Source organism: Lepisma saccharinum, chromosome 22 (assembly GCF_977018435.1).
Source record: "Lepisma saccharinum chromosome 22, izLepSacc3.1, whole genome shotgun sequence".
Taxonomy (NCBI): Eukaryota; Metazoa; Arthropoda; class Insecta; order Zygentoma; family Lepismatidae; genus Lepisma; species Lepisma saccharinum.
The window spans coordinates 39,341,152-39,360,894 of NC_139250.1; the positions used below are offsets into that span (position 1 = coordinate 39,341,152).

The following is a 19,743-nucleotide window of genomic DNA, read 5'->3' on the forward strand; positions in this document are numbered from 1 at the left end:
TTGGAAAAATTCCATTGCAACGGTCTTTTGAAAGACATCTCCCCCACTGGGAAATCTAATATCCAGTAAAGCATAATATAATAAGCACATACACATACATCCAGTATTAACATAAGTACACTCATGGAAACATATTACTTAACCCTACACCTTGTAGCTGGCCAGCAATTAATTAATACAATAATTAAAACCAAGTAATGGTCAATCCGACCATTACAAGTTTCAAGACATAAAATTCAAACAATTAATTTAGTAGTGAGAAGGGGTTGAGGAGACATGTGCATCATGTCTATTATGAGCGAAAATTAATTTGCTTTCATTAGTTTTGTTCTGACAATGATATTATTGTTAAAAACCATCTCCATATTTTCTAATGGAAACAATTCATTTATCTTAGTATTGAAAATTAGTTGTATTTTTAGCAAAATGAAATATAACTATTGCTGCCACAATTATTTTCTAAACAAAACGTGAAACTCAGGGAATAAACATAATTTCACGGAATTGTGAAATATTTCATTAATATTAGTTTAATCTTTTATGCTAGTACTAAGATATAATGTATGAAGTAGCAAACATTGTTCAGAAATCGTTAGTTTTAATACATATTTGATACACAACAATATAACGTGATATTTTGTAATAAGTATTTTGTGTAACAACAGGGCAAAGTGTATTTTCCAAATTTTATTGCAGTAAATTAGAATGGCGCCATCTATGAACGAGTTGGTCGATTTATAATGAGAGAAATAACTAAGAAGTGCACAGAGCATAAAGGGAGCGTTACACAATGAGAGAAAGGAATAGAAAGATGAAGTGCAGAAAAAGTGAAAGAGAAAAGGAGAAGACAAATAAGGAAGTTAAACACAGAGGAGAGCAAGAGTTAAAAAAACAAAGCAACAAGAAATAGAGAGCCAATAAAGGGAATCGAGAGAGAGATGCTGGATAGAAGGAAATTAAGAGAAATATTTAAGAGAGACAGTGGAGGTGAGGCAAGGATAAAGAAGGAATCATTAACATAATTGACAGTGGTGGGATAAAAATTATAGAATGGGAAAGAATCAGAAGAGAAACAGGGAAACAGGGAAAGATAGAGAGAGAAGAGGAAGATATGTGAATAAGATTAACATTGAGAAAGGGAATAGAAGAGAAATATAGAAGCAAGAGATAGAACTAGACATAAGGAAAAGATGCAGATAAATAATTAGAGAGAATGAAGAAATGCTTCAGAAACAGGAAGTAAAAATATAGAGAAAAAGAGAATGGAAATAGAGAAGTGATAGAGGAGGATATATGAAGTAGAGAAACGGAGAGAAATTGAACAGAAGGGAAATAAGGAATCAAGAGATAGAACTGGACATAAAAAATGGGACAGAGACAGAATTAGAGAGAAGGAAAGGGTTGGAAATATAGACTAAAATCAGGGTGAAGGTGAGAGAGAGAGAGACAGAGAGAGAGAGAGAGAGAGAGAGAGAGAGAGAGAGAGAGAGAGATAGCGAAGATGAAAGAATACTGAGAAAAGAGGAGAAAAATCATCTAGAAAGATTATACCAGAAAATAAAAATATAATATAGGGTAAGCTTTCCTGTAATTGGCACTGCCCAGTTTTTTGGCACGTTGAGGAATATTTGTAGAAATTAAGATCTGTGTGCAACTGGCAACATTGGTCTTGTTCCCGCCTTGTTGCCCTGTCTTCCGTTGATTACATTTGCAATAGGCGTCTATTTCATTTGTTATTTCTTATGGAAAAATCGCGTATATCTGGAAGGCTTCTGTGATTTTCAAGATTTCTGCTCAATTCTAAGCAGGTAGGTTAAGGAATGTGTTTTCACGTTTTCTTGTTCTTGTTTAACGGTTAGCTAGACCCTAAAGGAAGTGCATTGACTTCCCATTGCCAACAAATTGTTTAATCGCTGCACTATTTGGTATTGCTAATGTGCATAATGCCCATTTACTTGGCACAAGGGCCAATAAGTCGCAATTTGAAAAAAAATAAATAGGCCTTTCATGTTTTTAACACTAGCATGGTGCTATATAAAACATAGGAATGACGATGCGAGAGTTCTGACTTTGATAGCTTTATGTTAACCAGTAGTTGCCACCAGTGCCAAGTACCAGCATTCAGACTGACAACTGTTGGTACAGACTTTCGGTTTTTAAACCATTTCACTGATTTACTTTTCTGAGTTCTTTCATAATTTTCATTAGGCATATTCCTATTTGAATTGTTTTATAACTACACTATAGTCCTAGCTACCACGTAGCCTACAATAACTGTGAATGTTAGAGGTTTAGCACATTGTAAACATGGAGTGCCAATAACTGTTATGCTTACCATAGAAGCAAGTAAATATGTAAGTTTGGGGTTCAAGTAACCACTTTGGCCCTGCAATAGCACTGAGAAATCAACAGCCACACCATGTCCGCTCAAAAACTCTAAATTTTCGTACGCTTTCGTGGTCATAATCTTTGTAACTTGATCTTGTTTCTCACACACAATATTTCAAACTACATAAACATCTTCATACTATAACATAAATGATGATCTAAAAAGTAATCTAGACCAGATGAATGTAAACATCAAGGACGCAGGGAAAAATATTTTTTTCCGTCATTTTGAAACACCTAACACTTATTTTTCGTTTCATTGGTTACTTACATGATAGTTGAGGAAATGATGTAATTTGATGTTTGTTATATATCGTTGCTTTTCTGACACATTGGCCTATCGCAACGATGAATATGAGTGATGATATGATTAGACTGACGAAGGGACACTCACAAAGAACATCCATGCCCAGGTCGGGATTCTAACTCTGGACCTCTGGCGTTGTAGCGCGCTGTGATAACCACCATGATAAGTTGGCGTATAGTTGATTTATTGATTTTTAGATTTTGTAGAACAGAAAGTACTAGTACACTAGTAGTTGTATATACATGAAGATATCTTGTAAAGTGTGATGTGTAGGGAGGTGAAATTTAAGTTGTACGGAGATGAATTGAAAACGAAAATCTGAACAAAGGATACAGAGAAGTATCGCTGCAACAGGCATGATTATGATTTGAATGTGCACGAATGAGAAGTGATTTAATTGCTTTACAGAGTATTTTACTTCGCTTCTTGTGCCACTTTTGGCTAATTTACGAAGATGCGGATAGGTGATGATATGATGAAATTGATGAATGGACACTCACAAATATCCATGCGCAGGCCAGGATTCGAACCTGGGACCACTCTGCCACGGTGGCCGGCACATGAATGAGAAGATAATTAATTGTTTATGCATTCAGTTATATGTTGCTTTTGGTTGAAATTATTGCTACCCAAGGCTGGAATTCACGATGCTCAGTCTGACTATGTCTATTTGTTTGTATCAAAGACAGATTGGTCTCATTTCTTAACTTCAAATGCATTAATGTACTGTAGAGATTTTTAATAATCCTCAAAAAGCATTAAAACTTTATTTTGAAGACAAAATTGCCTTTAAGTACCCAGAGGACCAAAAGAGGGAGGAGAGGACTTTTGGTTGCCGCAAATCAACCAGACAACAGTGGTGGCGCCTAGAGATACGACGTGGCGGAAATTAGTACTAGGGGAACCTCGTTCTACAGGCTGCTGCGTTTCTTATCGCGCTTCCCACTTCCCTTGCCAACTTCTAGAACGCCCGCGGTAAGAACTGAAAAGTCTCATAGAGTCCGCAGCTGCAGATTAATCTTGTGTACATGCTGGTCATCTTTAGATCATTTACCCATTATCATGAAAGATTAAATATGTCTTAACTGGAGTCACTAGGTACAAGATCAAGAGCACCTTAATTTTTTTAAGGGAGGTTCAGCTCTCCGCATTGTTCGTCACATCGTTCGCTTTCCATTCAACTCCACGCCACTACAAAATCGCCCGTAAGCCTATTAAAGTTAAGGCTTACCAAGTTCTCTAACTTGAATTCCACCGTTGTGGTTACCTGTGCCACAATTGAAACTTAGACTGCTTCAAAAAGTACTACCAATATAAAAATCGTGTTCGAACATTTCATTCAAATAGTTAATGTGCATTCTTCATTTAATTCTGGGCTGAAATCATATGAACATATATGAAACAACGAAATTCACTACAACGTCAAAATTGAAGGAAAACTAAACAAATAAAGATTATGTTATTGCATATGATTATAAACTACAACTTTCATGGGTAAAATAATAGTTTGATATTGAACGCACCCAGTATTGTAATTAAAAATAATTTATGTCGTGCTAGTGGCACATCTGAATTGAGAAGAAACAATAATTTAGAAATTATTATTACTTTCTGATTATTCTCAGTTGTTAGCCTTCAACATGTTCTGCTTATTAGATAATAACAAGGAATATGTAAATTGAATGTAAAATAGAACATGGTTACATAGAACAGATGTACTTCCGACTAAAGAACGAAATTATGAATTCCTCGGACTTCTGACAAAGAATGTTATTTTAGGCCCCTCGAATAATGTATGTCCCAGGCCCCACACCATCTAGGGCCGGGCCTGTTCAAGAAATAGAAGTAAAGGTAGTTAAATAAGAGAGAGAGGAAGGGCGAGAAAGAGATAGAGCAAAAAATAGAACATTACAGATCGAAAGAGGGCGAAAAGACAGAACGAAAGGTGGAGAAGAGAGAAAAATAAAAGGAAAATAGAAGCAGAGTGAGTGAGAGAGAGAGAAAGAGAGAGGGCGAGAAAGAGATAGAGAAAAATTGAAAATTAGACATCAAAAGAGGGCGAGAAGACAGAAAGGAAGAGAAGAGAGAAAGAAGAAAAGGAAAATAGAAGCACACAGAGAGAGAGAGAGAGAGAGAGAGAGAGAGAGAGAGAGAGAGAGATGATAGACGATAAAGAGAGAGAGAAAAATATATAAAATTAGAGATCGAAAGAGGGCGAAAAGACAGAACAAAAGGAGAAGAAGAGAAAAAGAAGAAGTAAAATAAGGAAAATAGAAGCAGAGATAGAGAGAGAAAGAGGGACATGAGCAGTGATGTGCGTCTACCTGTAAATAACGATAGTCTACATTCGACACGTAGATTATGTTATACAAGTAGATAACGTAATCTATGTAAACAACATGACGAAATGTGAAAACTTAGCTGAGGGCGCTGTAGAAGTAAGACAAAATTATACTGCGTATCAGTTGCTATTATGTGAGAAAAACTTTTAATACTCTTCCTTTCAATTTTAAACAATTTCTCACCTAGGAAAAAATCCCAACATAGGAAATATTTTAGTGTTTGGTGGGAAAAGGACTACTTTTGCCTCACGACTGCCATCTGTTGTTTTCTTTTGCATACGATTTATTTTCTTTCAAAGTTGGTAGAAGACAAGACAGAAATTTTTTTGTAAATAAGATTGTTGTCAGATCGTTAGGAACAACTATAGTGAAAATGTCACTTTCCTTTCATGAAAGCCTTGAAAATTATTTCTAATGTACTTTAGATTGTCTACGTAGTAAACTACAAACTAATGTAATCTACGCGTGGATTACGTGTAGACAACGTATGTAGACGTAAACTTATAGTGAACGGCACATCACTGGACATGAGCAGTGATGTGCGGAAGGTGATAACTTATCAAAGGGCGCCGTGGAATTAAAAGAAAATTATACTGCATATAAGTTGCTGACGTGTGATGAGAACTTTTCATACTCTTTCTTCCAAATTCGAACAATTTCTCACCTAGGAAGAAACCTAAGATAGGAAATATTCTAGTGTTTTATGGGAAAGAGGCCACTCTTGCCTCACGGCTGCCACCTGTTGTTGTTTTTTGCATACTATTTATCTTCTTCCATAGTTGATAATAGAATAGAAGAGAAATTTTGTTGTAAATAGGAAAGAACATTGTTGAAAATGTCACTATCTTGTCATGAAACCCTTGAAATTAATTTTAATGCATTTTAGATTGTCTACGTTGTCTATGTAAACTACAACCCAATGAAATCTACGCGTATATTACGTGTAGACAACGCATGTAGACGTAAACTTATAGTCTACGGCACAGCACTGGACGTGAGTGAAAATTATAAGGAGGAAAAAGAGAGAGATGCAGAAGGGAAAGAAGGAATAGAGAAAGTGAGGAATATAAAGCACCAATGGCCTTCAACCAGTGAGAGACAGTGAGCGAAATGAATCAAAATAAAGGAAGGAGCGTCTTGTCGATCGATCGGAGCGCCATCTGTTAAATTGCCCGGAAGCTCCTTCCGTGGCTGTTGAAGCTTGTCTGGAGGCAGCGCTGAGACGTGGAAAAACAAGAAACAAGCGTGAAAGGATTCTGGGTTCCCTGCCAACAACGGAAGAACCTCTTCCTTCGAAGTCAATCTTCACAGGCGACGAGATGCAAAGATTTTGAGAAAATTTACACCTCGCCTTCTCTTGCTTCCTGCAGCAGCGAAGGATGTAATCGTCTGACCATCTGAATTTCTGCCTAATACTCTAAATTATAACCAATAGTCTTGCAGTAAGGGTCGCTACCGGCAGGAGGGGTCAAAATGACCCCTACCTTCACCGTTTCTTTAATAACTATTACGCTTTTTTTTAATTTATTTTTTCGTCTCCGAACAGGTGGCATCAAGTAGCAGTTTCTCGTGGTAAAATGTTCGATTTCAATTTCGATTTCTTCCATTATAATAAAAAAGGCACAGAAAATAATATAAATTAAAAATATGTTCCCATTCTAAAATAATTAGAATTTTAAATGCATTTCATATGACTGGTCAAAATGACTCCTTTCGCCGGTTCTATGGGGTATCAGATCCTTCGCCGTTCTTATACGTTAACACGTTCCAGGACTGGCCTGGAACGTTCTGGAGAATTCTAATCAACGAAGTTGAATAAAGGTTCCGCGGACCTTCCCGTTGGCATAGTGGTGACGTCGTCGCCTTGTAATCAAGGGGTCCATAGATTCGATACCTGGCATAAATGGTTTCGATCTCACTTTAAACTGTAGGTCCAGTCCAGATTAGCCTTCCTGTGCACGAAGTGGACTGAAAACCAAGGCTCGAACTCAACGTTGTGTCCACACTTGACAACTATTGCGTCTCGGAAACTACTAGACCAACAAAGATGAAACATGCATCAATGCAACTTAAACGAACTCTCAACCTGCCTCCGTGGCGTAGTGGTTGGCACAGCACGCTACGATGCTAGGGATCCCGGGTTCGAATCCCTGTCTGGGCATGGGTGTTCTTTGTGAGTGTCCCTTAATCAATTTCATCACATCATCACTCATACTCATCTTCGCGATTAGCTAAAGGTGGAAACAAATAAGAAGTTAATTAAACGAAATCAACCATCGATCAATTAAATTAACTCTACCAGTCTGACTACTTGGCTATTAAAGTCAACAACTCACATTAGGTGATTTTAAATAGAGGTGTGAAGGGTAATCTCTGAATACACTCAATTGTCAACCTCTCTTCCACATAGTACAACAAGCACATCATTTTATAGGATAACGAGGTTCTGGCGCCTAGACTCACAGCTAGTATAATCTCCGTTGGAGGCCTGGTTTTAATTGTTCCATAAACTTCTCATCACCACTTATCATCATCATTGCGATTAGTCAAATCAATAGAAGAGTGACTTAAATCAGTAAAATTGAAACAAACCAGAAACAATAAATCTCGATAAAAATTCATTAATATTTCTTTTTAAAGTACGCAACTTCAATAAAAGTATAAAATATTAAAATATAATACATCTCACTAAGATATATAAAAATTCCAGTAGATGGCGCAACTGGTGCCGTATAAAAACGAGCTCCCCTGATTCAATTATGTTCCTGTTACAGCTTTAATTAATTCTCCCCGCGAAGGAAAAAAAAATCTGTGAGGAAAACGTCTTCACGTAATTGAAACGTAATCCGCAGAGTCTTATGAACTGAGATTTTGTAAACTAGAAGTTCGTGAATAATGCATGAGCAAAGTTTGTTATGTCTGCTTAGGTTCATTAAAAATTTGCTTCCAGACAAGAAGCCTTTGCCAGTTGAAAGTCTCGCAAGAGTTGATGAGATCTGAGAAGGTAACAGCCCAACAGCCCTCATAAGCACTTCTTCACCCAAACTCTTGCCAAGTGAGTCTCTTATGTCTGGTTTTCCTTTTGTAGTTTTGTTACTGGAGCACGGATACATTCATAAATGCTAATTTTGTTCCTGTAAACGAATTCTCAGGAAGGTATCTAGAACTAGATTTCAGTTTGATTGATTCCGTTTATTTTACTTATCTTTTCTGCCATTTTTGACTCATCAATGATTGATTGATTGGTTTTGTGTTTTAAGTCCACTTTATGCACAATATGGCTAATCGGGACTGGACCTCTAGTTTAAAGTTATGTGCCTCCACCGTCATCGACGAATGTTATTTTACCCATGATTTGAACCTGAGGCCGCTGATTTATTATGTTATTAAGCCAACCCATAACCGACTCACTAGATCTACTTATTTTACTCCGCAATGGGCCTGCCAAAGCAAACTATTGTAGGTGACAGCACCTCTGTTGTGTCCCCACGCTTTTGATCGGCAATTGTTCTCTCATTTAAATACATGGGGAATTTGATGCCGAACGTGCTGCTATTTCATTAAATTGCAAGTTTAATATCATCTCAACCTCAGAAATAATGTCTGAACATGATAGTTGAATAATCAGTGCTGTAAAAGTAAGATTTTTGAAAAGACGATCGTGAACAACATAAAGGATATCGGAACTCAAAAAAGCCTTGAATTTTGCACAGCACTTTTTTTCACAATTTAAGTGATCTATTGTTGTGAATACGGTAAAAAATATAATGCATAATAATTCCATGCGACTGTACTTTTATTTTTCTAGTTGTTTTCAATAACTGACTTTTTTCACGTGATATCATACTTTTCCACGTAATTAGTAAATATGGTTCTTTGTTTTATATACACACATTTATAGAATACATATTACAAAAAATATTTTTTCTTGTGTTTCATGTCTCGCAATCCCTAGGGCTACCTTATTTACAGGAATTATAATTTTAAAATTGTTGTTACCGAGAAAAAGAAGGACGAAAATACGAGGTGAGAATGTTTGCTTAATACAATGAAAACATATGTTAATATTAAATTATCAGATAGGGCATAATGTCAGTCATAGTGTATATAATAATATATATCATGCGTTTTGCACTTAATACATTTTTTGTTTATAATTTTGTGAGTTTCTTCTATTCCTGCTCTCCCCGTTGAATTACACATCCTCGCAACCAGAAAGAAACAAAGCATAGTGCAGCTAGAGGCGACCCAAATGACGTCAAGTTTAATGCTCTTTGTGCATAAACGTACTACATTCAGCTCGTTTTCGCAACCTTTCCGTTGCGCTTTAATATATTAATCCTTAGGTTCAAGAGAATGTAATTTTCGGAAACTTATGACTGGCTACATAATCTCAAAGCTTTACTAAACACATTTGTATTATCAATTTACAGGAGAAATTCATACCTTCGTTGAAAATAATGTTTTGATAGCCATCCCATCGCGCTCCAATGTAAAGCTTAGGGCAACCAAATGACGAACGAAATTATTTAGGGACACAACAGGGGTGGCGCCGTCACCGGAAAAGTTTGGCAATGATCAACCCCATTGGATACACTTTCAGCCAACCTCCGTGGTGGAATGGTTAGCGCAGTGCACTTGGATACCAGGGGGTCCCACCACGATTGATGCATGTTGCATTCGACATACTGGCAATTTCAGTGATTTACATCCAGAACCGTATTATATACACTCTTAGAAGTTACCCTTATATTTACAAAACTCTACGGTTAAAATTTAACTGTCTGTTAATCTACAAAAAAACGAGAAACAACCGTTCATTCCCAAACGTATGAGCAGTCATGTCATCACCTCTTTGTGTTGTGGTTAGAATGTGAACTAATTATGGCGCTAGCAGCCAATATGAATATTAAATACTTCGTGTCCGAGGAATATATGCTGGAACTTTCCAACATTATATTTTTAAAAAAGTACAGAATAGCACTTCCAAAGTTCACAAAAAATAATAGGAGAGAAATCACCAGCATCTTAAAAAAATGGTGGCAAATGTAGGTTTCCTGAGTTTATTTCGTAAATAACTACATATATGAGAATTTTCCAAGTAAGAAGATATTTTATGTTACTTTATGTATGGTTATTTTGTGTTTATCATTTTTGTAGTTGGAATCGATACAAAGGTTCTGCGATTATTGAGACCATGCACTGCTCGAAGGAGATTTCTTTTGCGTGTACTGTCTTTATTCAAGCATTTTTGCAAATAATAGTAACTTGGCATTACTATACTCTAGCCTTCTTAAATGTGAAGGTTTATGGCTGCAGAATTTTTGTACCACCGAAACTTCTTCTGCAAAACATTGTACAATTTTTGTACTACACAAAAATACAAAAAAATTGAAAATTTCCCGCAGAGAAATAAAAATTAATTTTGGTGTTGGTGTGGCATCGTCTGGCTGGACCTCATCATTGGTCTCGGCTATGTTAATCCACATCAAAATATTGTACTACTTTTGTACTGTTGTGTACCGCATTTTTCGCATCCGATACAGCAAGAAAAGAAGCACGAAAATTCACAAGTTGTAACTAAATATATTTATACTAGCATAAAATCTTTTACAAAATAATGTATAGTTTCTTCTACAATTCAAAAATACAAAAAAATGTGCCACTGAATTTACTGCAGAAATATGAAACATAACTTTAGATTTTCGATTTTTGTACAGCTACCTAAAACCAAGAAAAATGTTTTAAAATTTCATTTATACGAAACTACAGACAAACTTTTTTGAAAATGGTCTAGGGTTATAAATAGGAGTATTTTTTTAAAAAAATCCTACTCGATAAGTACTGCTTTAGATTAAGACCAATTTTCGAATTTTTGTACCGTTCCTTAAAACTACGAAAACATTTCTCTTTAAATTTGGTTTGTCACTAAGAGCCAACATATTATACAAAAAGTTAGACAAAATATTATCAAAGGGTGAATGTTCGAATGTGAAATATTTAAATATTTAAATGAAACTTACGAGATGAGTACCTCTTTCGGATTTTTGAACCTAAACTTTTAAAAAAACTGAAAATATTTGTTTAAGCTTTTCTTTAGCAATCGCGAAGATGGGGATGAGGGATGATAAAATGAAATTGATTAAATGACAATCGCAAACACACATGTACAGCACATAGCACAAGCTCCAAAGAGAATTATATTGGTTGTGATGGCAGACGACAGAAAGTCGTTAGCCTGCAAGAATACAATCCACGGTGTACTGCGTGGTAGAGAGGTTGATATTAGTGTGCCTTGCATTTCTAGGTGGCAATTTAAAGGAAAATGTACGTAAATGATCAGTGGCGGAGATTGGGTTCCAAAACCGGGGGCAGGTACCAAAACTAGGGGGAGGCAAAGATAGTATATTTCCCTTTGTAGATGAGGTTTAGCATAGTGCGGGGGCAAAAGTGGCGAAAAGTAGGGGGTAACTGCCCCCTCGAGTCCCCTAATCGCCGCCACTGCAAATGATAAACAAATTATTGAAATTTATATCTGGAATATTTTTCAAATAACTTACACGAAGAGTACTTTAGACTAAGCCCCTTCTAGTTTTATGTACCATTATGTAAAACACCCAAAAAACATATATTTTTTGAATTTAGTTTGTCATTAATAGCATGGCAATTGATACGCAATACACAGTAAAATTGCTAAATGATAGATGTTTATTCTATAAGATCTTTGTGCTAAATGTTTTGTAAGAGTACTTTAAGTTACATCTCTCTCCAGTTTTTATTAAAATTTAAGTTTAGCATTAAGAAGCAACGAAAATATGGTAAAAACATTGATGTTTATGTAAGGACGTTTCTTTAATGCATACCCTGTATAATTTGTTTTCATTCATTTCTGGAGATATTTGCAACTAAACTCATCAACTTAAATTTCAGGAAATATGTTCAGTGTCTCTTGGAGGAACAAGAATTGAAGATGGGCCTAATACAAAGTACCACCCCAGTACGTTTCTTTATAAAAATCATACAGACATGAAAAGGTATTATTCAGTGGTGGCGATCAGGTGACGTGCGGGGGCAGTTGCCTCCTCCCCCGCGCTATAGCCTCTAAATTCTACCAATTGAATGTAAACTGTCCTTGCCCCTTCAATTTAGCGCCCAATCGCAGTTACTGGAATTATTTTTTCATTGTTACTTATGAATTTTCTTTTTGGTTTTTAACTACTGGTATGTTTTCTAAAACTCAGGACGAGCTTTGACCTTCCTAAAGAGACTCTGCTATTCATCTCGTTCAGCGGGATCAACTTTCCAGTTGCTACATCCTGCTCTCTTCAACTTTTTCTTCACATCTCAACTTTAGCCTTCTTTCATGTCGACTGCCTTCATATTCCGACAGAAGCACTTTCCTTACCTGATCCATAACAAGTCCTGCTAACATAAGACTACTTAATTTTTTTAAAAAAAAATTATCATCTTGGAACCGTTGATATGATTGTTTACTTGTTATTCTTCGCACCTAATATACGAGGGCATGCTGAGAAGTAATATGTCTTATTTTTTTCTTACGGTGTAAACGCATTTTGGATTTTGAGCAACCATGCATTGTATTTACCAGCCCTTCCCGCTTCTCCATGGCACGTTTCAAACTTCTATCGCCAGAGGGTGTTGAACTATAGCAAGGAAAATGGCAGCATGTAACCAAAGTATGCCTCAAGCAGTGTGCGGTGATCGAGTTTCTAAGCGCAGAAAATGTGCCCCCAAATGACATTCATCGTAGAATGAATTATGTGGATGAATGTGCAGACATGTACTGTACGACGTTGGGCTGTTCGTGCTCGTATGAAAACCCCAGACGAGGAACTCTCAACGTGTGTGAGAAAGAACAGAGTGGAAGGCCGCGTACTGCAACTGATGAAGGTTATCGGAATGGTGTCCATGAACTCATTAGATAAAACCGTGGCACAACCCAGGCAGAATATCTATTCAAGTATGCCATATCACGGGAGTGAGTGCAGTCGATAATCGCAGATCTGGGATGCAGAAAACTTCGTGCATGGTGGGTGCCTCGGAAGCTCACTCCTGGCATGAAACAGAAGAGTTGAGTTGGTGTTTTAAGTCCACTTTATACACAGTAAGGCTAATCGGGACTGGAGCTACAGTTTAAAGTGGGATCCAAACCGAGGAACCCTTGATTACAAGGCGACGGCGCTACCACTGCGCCATCGAGGAGGCTATGAAACAGAAGAGACTGGTCATTAGTCAACAGTTGCTTCGGCACTACAAACATGAAGGTTATGCATTCGTAAACAATATTGCCACAAAATCTACAGTGACACCATTAAGAAACAAGTCTCTCCTTGGTTATTGCCAGAGCGATTATGTGGAAAAGTAATTATGTAGATATGAACAATATAGTTCTATATAGTTACTTGCGTTTCTTTCAAATAAATTCAACCATTAGTTTTCAGCACGCCCTCGTACACACCCACACACTGCAAATCTTATAGCTTACTTTTTGTATTTTTCAGCACGCAACCACACCGGAATCAATGAAGAGATAATATGGGTAAGCATCGGGATGGGAATAACCATAGCCATTCTAATAGTCATAGCCCTGTGCTATATCCTGCGGGAGAAATGCAGGAAGAGACAAGAGTATTACATCACAGCATAAACTCGGACACCATGAGAAAAACTAGAGTTCAAAGATAAGACATATTTCCTGCTGACGATGTTCATTTGTCTCAAGTATTCTTCAAACTTGAACTGTGTGGGAGACTCTTCAGTGTTAAGAAATCCTTGAACTCGTGAAAAAAGTGCAATGTAAGATATTTGTGTGTAGAGCGACAGTGTGTGTATGTGTTCTCTCTTTCGTACATAAAATGAGAATTTAAAGAAGTCAATGAATAGATACGTGCATGCAGAAATATTTTTACATGCTTGTAAACACCAAACATAAAAACGTTTAATATTATAGATAAAAACATGTATGTTCTAAGAACGAGTCTTTAAGTTGCAAATGGAAATGTATTTTACTTTGTGTCCTGTATAAATCCTAATCTCAACCTTAGTACAAAATTAAATATTGCAGATAATGTTCGTGGAAAACTTTTATTCGTAATAATTTTCCATTTTCTCTTTTTAAACTATTTTTAATATTAAGATCAGATTTAACATAATTTATACATTATTAATATTTCTAAGACAGGTAAGTTATTCACGTGTAATGTTTCACAGGATAAATTCTTAAATTTGAAAAAGTGTGTTATTTTCGTTGGAGAAATATATATATTATACTTAACATTTGTATACAAAAACATTACGTTTGTTTTTATTTCAGTTATTAACCTATAAACTATATGTTTTCGTTTTTGTGATTTCATTTAAATATACTTTAATAATAATTATTTTAATTCCCATATTACATCAGACCACTACTAAACTTCATTCTCTCTGACTAATCACCGACGTTTCAATTGAAACTTTACAATCTTTTTTTAAAAAAAACAATTCTTCTTATAGTCTCGTGCATGTTCATCATGTATCTAACGTTCAATTCAGTTCTTACATTCAGATCAGTACCTGCGCTGCGAGAAATATAATGTTATTTGCTTTCAAAATGTTAATTTCTATATATTTTTATTTTTCGAATTATTTAAATCTCTTTCAAGATTTGTTGTTATTTGGGCGTTATAATTATTATCATACTGTGCTGCTCTCTGTGATCGAAAAATAAATTTATGATCTAAGCATTCCTCTAGATAAGGTTGAGAACCACTGCTCAATTGTATATATTTTGTGCGCAAAATGTTCTTAAAAGTCATACAGAACGTCAGATACATGAAGAGACGACAGGCTAAAAAAGGCATATACACATATACACTCATTTCCTCTCCTATACGTTTCTGGATGTGCGCCTATACAGAACCACAAAAGTATCATAGAGGATAATACACATATTTATCTTTCGTTTTCTTCAAGGAATCATTGAAAATTACAGCTAATGGTAAGTTAATTACCTTATAGTTACATTATACACTCTGCAGGTGGTGTGTGACGTTCCATGTATTAGCTCTGATTGGCTGTTTTCTGTCTGGTGGCTTTTCTAATGTCCAAAATCAAATTGAATCCTGCACTGGTTGAACTCTGATCAACCACTGAACATAAACGTGGGCTTTTGTAAGCCTATAAGCCAAACGTTAATCTTGTTTCAATTGTTATGGCAAAATTTGGATGATAACGGTTGACTTGTAGCATGATATATATGTTTCTTCAAGTTTAAATCCTTCCTTGTCCTTCAACATTAAAATGTTTACAAGGAATGAATGTGATATAATCAAACGTATAAAACTTTGAATGGTAACAATGGGTACAAAAGATAATATACTGCGTTTGAAATTCTCAGACTCTAATATGCAATAATTTTCAATTTAATACAACCTACTTAAGCCTATCGTAATTTATATGTAGATAGTAAATTATCCTTTATTGTGGAGCAATGGACCAAAGATTGTATATATACATATATTCCTTTATGTAGTAATGCGTCATGCAGTCATAGCCGTTGACTTTCTTATCATAGAAATCCTCTATGTACGATACATAGATCTGTTTCGTATGCATAAGTAAATGTTCAACTGTTTTGTCAATGTTTGAACTAGTCACAGGGCCTCAAATGTAAGTATATTTTCCATGGAGATTCTTCCTGTAAGATAAGTGTAATAGGAGCCAATGTTTACATTTGATTGTTACTCTTTAGAAAACTTGTCAGAATCAAAAACGAGGTAAATGTTTACTATTTTTTAGCACTAAGATGTCCGAAAGACTTCTGTTATACTGTGATCAGTCTCAAGGTGAATTGCAATATAATTAATATTGCATCATGCTCATGTTTGTGTACATATATTTACTTCACGATGAAGAATAAATTGTATGGAGAAGTGCAAAATTTTTTATTTATTTTCAAAGGAACTTTTCTGTATAATTTTTAGTGCTTATGACTCCCCCACCTCGTAATTTGGCTCTGTGTGGGAAGCAAGTTACGTGTGAAAGTCTTACCACATAGTAAATAGTAACACCATTAAGCCTTGTTTCCATGTTATGAAAAAATATAAATATGCTGACCAAGGCAGTAATTTATTTTATTAAAAACATAAACTAAACGTAACGTTTCAACCTTCTAGCAAGGTCTTCATCAGACTCTGTATCAAGTACAAAAGTAACAAGATACCAAAGACAGGGCATTATATATACACAAAACATTAATCCCTCCAGACTATTAGAAAGTTGTTTTGGAACTTTCTAGCAGGTGGCTTTCACTAGTGAACTGTACTTTCACCTAAAAGGCTAAAAATATATACTTCCATATAGAATGTGGATTGGGCTTTATATCTCACGCTCTTTTTCCTTCATTTTCTTCCTTCTCCTCTCCTCTTTCTCTCTTGTCCTTTCCACTCTTTCTAACACTTTCTTCCATTCTTTGTTTAACTTCAGTCCCCCTGCTAGAAAGTTCCAAAACAACTTTCTAATAGTCTGGAAGGAGTAATGTTTTGTGTATATATAATGCCCTGTTTTTGGTATCTTGTTACTTTTGTACTTGATACAGAGTCTGATGAAGACCTTGCTAGAAGGTTGAAACGTTACGTTTAGTTTATGTTTTTAATAAAATAAATTACTGCCTTGGTCAGCATATTTATATTTTTTCATAGTAAATAGCTGAACTGGACCCCCATTTTCCCTCTAGCCATAAAACTACACCCGTTGCGAGAGCTACTTGACCAAGATAATATTTTTTGCTCAATTAGATACACCAAAATCTATTAACTCCAAGTTTATTGCAACCGTATTATATGGTTAACAATATGAAAACTACACAATCCATATTCAAAGATTCCATAAAGGTTAAATTAATAAAAGATCTAATAAATATCACACCAACATTTAAGTTAATAGTAATTAAATAATAACCCATACTTGACATGCAGTTTCTATGCCCCCCCCCCCCCGTGTATATACTCGTATGAACCGGTTTAGGAGGAATCTAATTCTTTACTTTTCGGAAGTAACACCATCGACCATACCAAGTGTAAGCTTAGAAATTTGATAAAGAAATAATTTCCATTTTTAAGTAGTTATTATTAAACTTAGATGGCCGATGAACTAAATAACGCGTATTATTTCATAGTTAGCTTTTTTAACTTAACTGCTATGGAAGTTTCCCCAAGTGTGTGTTGCTTCGCTACCCGAGACAAAGTGCTCGAACAGATTTTCTCGCTTGGACGCAAGGCCTTGAGATTACGTAGAGTATTACGTCAGGACACGTAATGTGAATGTTGCCAAGTTGTTCACCGTACAGCTATGAAATGGGGGTGATATATTTGCATTTTCTCGTGATTTTGTGATATAGTTCCTTGGATTTTGCATATGCTGTCGCTTTTTGTGTCATATGTTACATGATTATAAGGCTTGGTGTCCGAACCCGTTATGCAGTTACTCCCGAAGTTCCCTGACAATGGGGTGTTCTTTGTGAGTATCCCATTCATGATTTTCATCCAATCTTCGATCATTCTCATCGTTCCGATTGGCCAAAAAGGGGCGGAAGAGCAACGCTAAATAACAATAATATAAATATAGTTAAAGATCCTGATTTTGATTTTAGGCCAGTATTTCTCAACCGCCAGCCCGCGGCACGCTAGAGAACACTGCCATCAATTTTACCTAGCTGAGGGATTCATCTGATCCAGTGGCTGACAAATTATTCAAACCTATTTTATATTTGTCAAAAAGGCTAGACCTATTCGAACCATCACTTTTTACCAATATTCCATAATGTATTTATCAAGACATAATTTCAAGGATACATGTCAATAATGCAAAACGTTTAAAAAATAGAAAGACATTTACGAGAAAAATTGTGATAGGTAGTTTTAAACAGGGAATTTGCTAGTCCATGGTCTCACGTAGGTTGAGAACCACTGAGGTTATATTCAAGGACCACCACAAGCGATCAGGGGAGAGTCCCCTGCCTCTTATACCCGGAATGAGGAAAATTTCCCAACTGTTCCTCCCCTTTTTCTATGTTTATTTATTTTCTATACTATTATTCCTTAAAGCATGTTGCCTTCTTTCCTGAGTCTTGCTCATTTATTGCGCTCTGCTTTCTCTCTCTCTCTCTCTCTCTCTCTCTCTGTTTTACATCTCAACTTCTATTCTTTTAACGTTAACTCTTCTCTCACAATTTCTATTTTTTTCATTTTTTCAATATCTGTGGCTTTTTTAAAAACTTTTATATTCTTAGTCTCTGTTTCTTCAGTATATATCTTCCTTCCTCTCAACCCCTTTAGTGTCTCTTATGTATTCTCTCTATCTTCCGTGTGATGCATACATGACAATGGTGTCAACATATCGCACCTAAGGACTCAGCTGAGCACCCACTACTATGTAATTGCCAAACTTCACTATTTGTACATTTAAGCGCACATGGTTGACATTTATGGACTAACACAAAAAATCAGTCCGCGAACTTTACGAATACGCTCTGCAATTAAAAAAGATTAGATACTAATCCCGTATTTTGAAATCTCAACAAAGTCTTGATTTATCAGTGTTTCGGTTATCCTTTCAAGTTTTAATCGTTCAAAAGGTGTTATTCTGACGCAGCTGTACTGAAAAACAAACAATTGCTAAGCGTTTGAGGTTCATGTTCGTTTCGGTTGAACCTTCACAGCTGATTAAGGTTTTCAAATATTCAGAAGCATTTTATCGAGGTTCCTGCTTCATCGCTTGGCTTTTGAGAAAGAGCAAAATGGAATAGCAATTCTGAATTATGTAAATGTTTACCCTGAACTCTGAAGCAGGATAGAAAGTGAAAAAAACATGGCCACCTTTCAAATCCCACACACGGATTGCACACACATACACTAAAATTCAACTTTTACTACATGCGTTTCGAATTTACAGCACTAGAGTCGTTTTCACGTTCAGAAGACACAATGGGCTCTTATGGGCAATGCTTTTCTTATGGGAAATACGAGCGCGCTGTTGTGAAATTTCTCGATTTACAAATTTAGCTTAAGTAAAATCGGTACCTGCAGTTTTGCAGGAAATTTTGTAGAGAATACGATGGTGAACACAAAAAACTGGTAACTTGCTTACATAATTTTAGATAAATTAAAAACGCAAATTTTCTGTAAAAACACAATTTTTACATTGTTTTCATTCCTAACGTTGAAACATGCCGTAAAATTGAAGCTTTCATTATGAAAAAAATTGACATTGTTTTTTAATTGTCATAGGTGACGGTGGTTCTCAGAATTTATCAATACTTTAAAGCATATTTGCATTAAAAAATATTCAAATAAAGTATGTGGAGATTTTTTATATTCGTGCAGTAGAAAATGTCGTCGCTGGCCATTTTTTGTTCTGTAATTCCAAGTAAAAACTTCCAGCGACAAAGTTGTGGAGAAAATAATGAAATTATTTTTTATAACCACTCAAAGGTTCCCAGAAATATTACTTCCATGCATTTGGAGTTTCTTTTTAACCCGAACCGCGCGCGAAGTAAGGAGACGTTGTCTGGCCATCTTGAGCCGACTCACCGCAGCATTCCGGCTATCACCACCAAGTTTTCGAGTTGTAATTTTATTTCCATTCAGTAAAAATATGAACTTCATGCAGTTTGTTATAATAGAATTGAAATTACTTAAATTTAAT

General features: G+C 35.7%; 1 protein-coding gene across 2 annotated transcripts in view; it reads left to right on the forward strand.

The window, feature by feature from the left end:
• Positions 1 to 14,126, forward strand: part of LOC146004971 (uncharacterized) — a 628,831-nt gene extending 614,705 nt beyond the window's left edge. For both annotated transcript variants that reach the window (XM_083144050.1, XM_083144051.1), the window contains one exon: positions 13,560 to 14,126. In XM_083144050.1, coding sequence (XP_083000176.1) covers positions 13,560 to 13,705 — 146 coding nt within the window. In that variant the 3' untranslated portion in view covers positions 13,706 to 14,126. The remainder of the gene's footprint in view (positions 1 to 13,559) is intronic.
• Positions 14,127 to 19,743: the final 5,617 nt, after the last annotated feature.